This window comes from Elephantulus edwardii, unplaced genomic scaffold, assembly GCF_000299155.1.
Source record: "Elephantulus edwardii isolate Elephantulus edwardi_28Jun2011 unplaced genomic scaffold, EleEdw1.0 scaffold00032, whole genome shotgun sequence".
NCBI lineage: Eukaryota > Metazoa > Chordata > Mammalia > Macroscelidea > Macroscelididae > Elephantulus > Elephantulus edwardii.
Genome location: NW_006399782.1, coordinates 3,590,223 through 3,593,421, shown reverse-complemented (window position 1 = coordinate 3,593,421; position 3,199 = coordinate 3,590,223). Strand labels below are relative to the sequence as shown.

General features: G+C 38.9%; 1 protein-coding gene across 1 annotated transcript in view; it reads left to right on the top strand.

The window, feature by feature from the left end:
- The first annotated feature begins 1,305 nt into the window (after positions 1-1,305).
- Positions 1,306-3,199, top strand: part of IQCG (IQ motif containing G) — a 34,263-nt gene continuing 32,369 nt past the window's right edge. Inside the window, exons 1-2 of the mRNA XM_006884297.1 lie at positions 1,306-1,331; positions 1,525-1,798. Coding sequence (XP_006884359.1) covers positions 1,306-1,331; positions 1,525-1,798 — 300 coding nt within the window. The remainder of the gene's footprint in view (positions 1,332-1,524; positions 1,799-3,199) is intronic.

The following is a 3,199-nucleotide window of genomic DNA, read 5'->3' as shown; positions in this document are numbered from 1 at the left end:
CAGTCTATACCAGGGAATTTGGAGGATGGCTGTCTGGCCAATGGATTGGAAACAGCTCCATATTTGTTCCTATTCCTAGGAAGGGTTGATCCAACTGAATAAAATACTAGGATATATAAAAGATACTAAAATATATTAAACATTAATTTGCTTTAATAAGAGACTCTCAGAGTTCATTTATCTTCGGCTTTAACAGATCACCAGTTAAACTGGCTGCTTAATGGAACTGCACAAAATAATACAAATGATTCTCTTCATCTGTGGAGCTTTTCTCTTAAGCTGAGAGAAGGCCCCATCACCACTTTTGGAATTCGTTCATTTTATCTTACTATCAGGGCATAGAAATTTCTGAAGCATCCTTCAACACTCCTTGAAACTAATCTCAATTTTTCCTCCCTTTTTTAGGTGACTGCCTTTTTATGAGATAACAAAGGTATCCTGAAGACTTAAAGAAAATGGAAATGTATGTTAAAAAAAATCCCAATTTATTTTGTTTATTTTTAAACATTCTTTCTATTAAATATTTGATTTGTGCATTGGCTATCTATTGCTGTGTAACAAATGACCCCAAAATTTAGTAGCAGAAACATCTATTATTTCATGCAGTTTCTGTGGGTTGGGAATATTTGAGCCATTTAGCAGGATGGTTCAGGCATGAAGTCTCATGAGGTTGAAATCAACCAGTGCAGCAAGCATCTGAAGAATTCATTGGGGATTGAGGATCCAGTTTAAAAATTATTTCCAGGATTGGCAAGTTGATGCTGGTTGTTTGCAAGAAGCCTTGTTCCTTACCCTTGGGACCCCTCCACAGGACTGCTTGGGTTTCCTCATGGCAAGGTATTGGCATCCAATAGAATAAGAAGCCCAAGAGAAGGTGAAATGGAAGCTGCGGACTTTTAATATCTAACACTAGAAGTCACTCACTGTCATTGGACGGTTTTCCATTGGTTCTAGGCCGCCCTGTGTTAAAGGACAAGTGTGCTTCATAGGGTTTCATTGGCTGATTTTGTTGGAAGTAGGTGTCCAGGTCTTTTTCCTGAGGAGCCTCTAAATGGATTTGAACTTCCAAACTTTCAGTTAGCAGCTGAGCATATTAACAATTTCCACCACCCAGTGACACCTACTGGCTTATATTGGTTATTTTTTTTTTAAGTGGGGCCAACTACACGATAGACCACCTTGGGGGCTGGCCCTATTTTATGGTTTTTCATGAGACACTTTGAGTTAACATCTAAAGAAACCACTTGAGGGGTTGAGGAGGTAATTTTGGCTAAAATTTAAATTATTTAAGCACAGCTGGATAGCATGGGTGGAGTAACTTTTTTAAAAGAGTAAGCTTTTTGTATTTGATTGATCAGAATATCACTGGAAAGTGTTTTGCAGAATCATTTTTGTTTTTCCATCTGAGAGATATGACAGTGTGACTTTCACAGATGCTAATCGACTTGCCATCTGTGGTGTGGGTTTTTTTGCATTTATGTGGTACTTAATCATTGATAGCTGACATCTTTTTCATTCTTTAAGAGATGAGCAGGAAGACTCTAGCGTGCCTTCCAGTGCTAGCAGTTCAGAGGTGACGGTGTCAGTGACAGGTGCACCACCGCCTGCTTCCACAGAAGGAGATGAAGAAATTGTCCAAGATGGAGAAGCAGAAAACATCTCAGAGAATGAAGAGCCACCACTTTCCCTGCTAGATGTGCTGAGAATCTCTGCGGTTCTCGAAGATGCCCTAGACCAGCTCTCTATTCTAAACTACGTCATGTCATATCATTTTGAAAAAAATTACTCTTCCAGCTTGGTATGTATGTTCAACTTTATTTAATATCTGCTTTATTTCCTCAGCATTTAAAACACCTGTGCCACTAACTATAGCTTGAAAAACAGTGCTTTTGCCTTAGAGAGCTTACCTTAGGGCGTTCTGGCAGCGCTCCTAACCCGAGGTGGAGCCTCTCTGGTGTTTAGAATGTACTGTCAGTTCCAAGGGAGGAAGACAGACAATTCCCTTCTTAGGTTTCTGGAAAGCCAGCTATGAGTCAGCATGACAGAAATGAGTTTTGAGTTTTTCCCCCTTAGATAAAGAACAACAATTATCTGACAGATGTGTGCTTAGTTGATGGCGCGAACTATCCATAGCTCAAGATACATTATTAGAATATCATTTTCTTCCAACATATTGACATTATTCAAAAGGACTATGGTTAAGTCAGTATAAATATAGTGTGAACACTGAGGAGATCAAATTACTGAGTTGCCCTACCTATCATTTATTTCTCAACAGCTTAAAGCTAACTGAACACTAGATAGAGATAGATAACTGGCCTAGGAGATTCAGCCTCATGATAACCTTATATTTGGCAGAATGAAGTGTTATCTGCTTACAATGGCCACTATGTCTGGGTCCATCCTTGTGGCTACTGTGTCAATCCACCTTGAGAGCTTTCCCCTCCTTCACGGACCCTCTACTTTACCAGACATAATGTTCTCTTTAGTGATTGATCCTTCCTGATGATGTGTCTAAGGCAAGCAGGTCAGACAATATACTGTCATGACCCATAAGGGTTTCCCTGGATAGTTTTCCGATTTGATTACCAAGGCCTCTTAGACTCTCTTAATCTGGAAGCTCCACTGAAACCTTGTACAAGTGGGTGATACCATTAGCTTCCACGTTTGCAGCAACATTCAAGCTACCCCAACACAGCAAACTAGCAGGCGAGTGGTGGAACTGAAAACTAGGGGGAGAGAATTCAGCTTGGTTCTCTTCACATGCTTGCATCTAAGAGAATTTTGTGGTCATTACAAATAGGTTGTGGCGTGCCTTTTTGAACATCTGGTGGCATTACTATGTTAGCTATGATGTTTTCAATGATGTTACAGATTGTTCCATAGAGCACCACTGAGTTCTCAAAAAACTCAAGTTGATAGTGAACAAAATCTTTACAAATTCAGTACTTAAGGATTTCAGTAACTTAGGATATAGATATAAAATAGAACCCACTTATAAATACAAATAACATTATGATGAGCAAAATTCTACTATATTTGCAAAATGTATTATGATTCCTGATACTGTGTGACAGGAAAATTGCTCTCACTCACAGCTTGCTCTCTCGATAAAGATATATATATATATATAAAGATAGAGATAGAGATAAAGATAGAGATAGAGAGATAGAGAGAGATAGAGATAGAGAGAGATAGA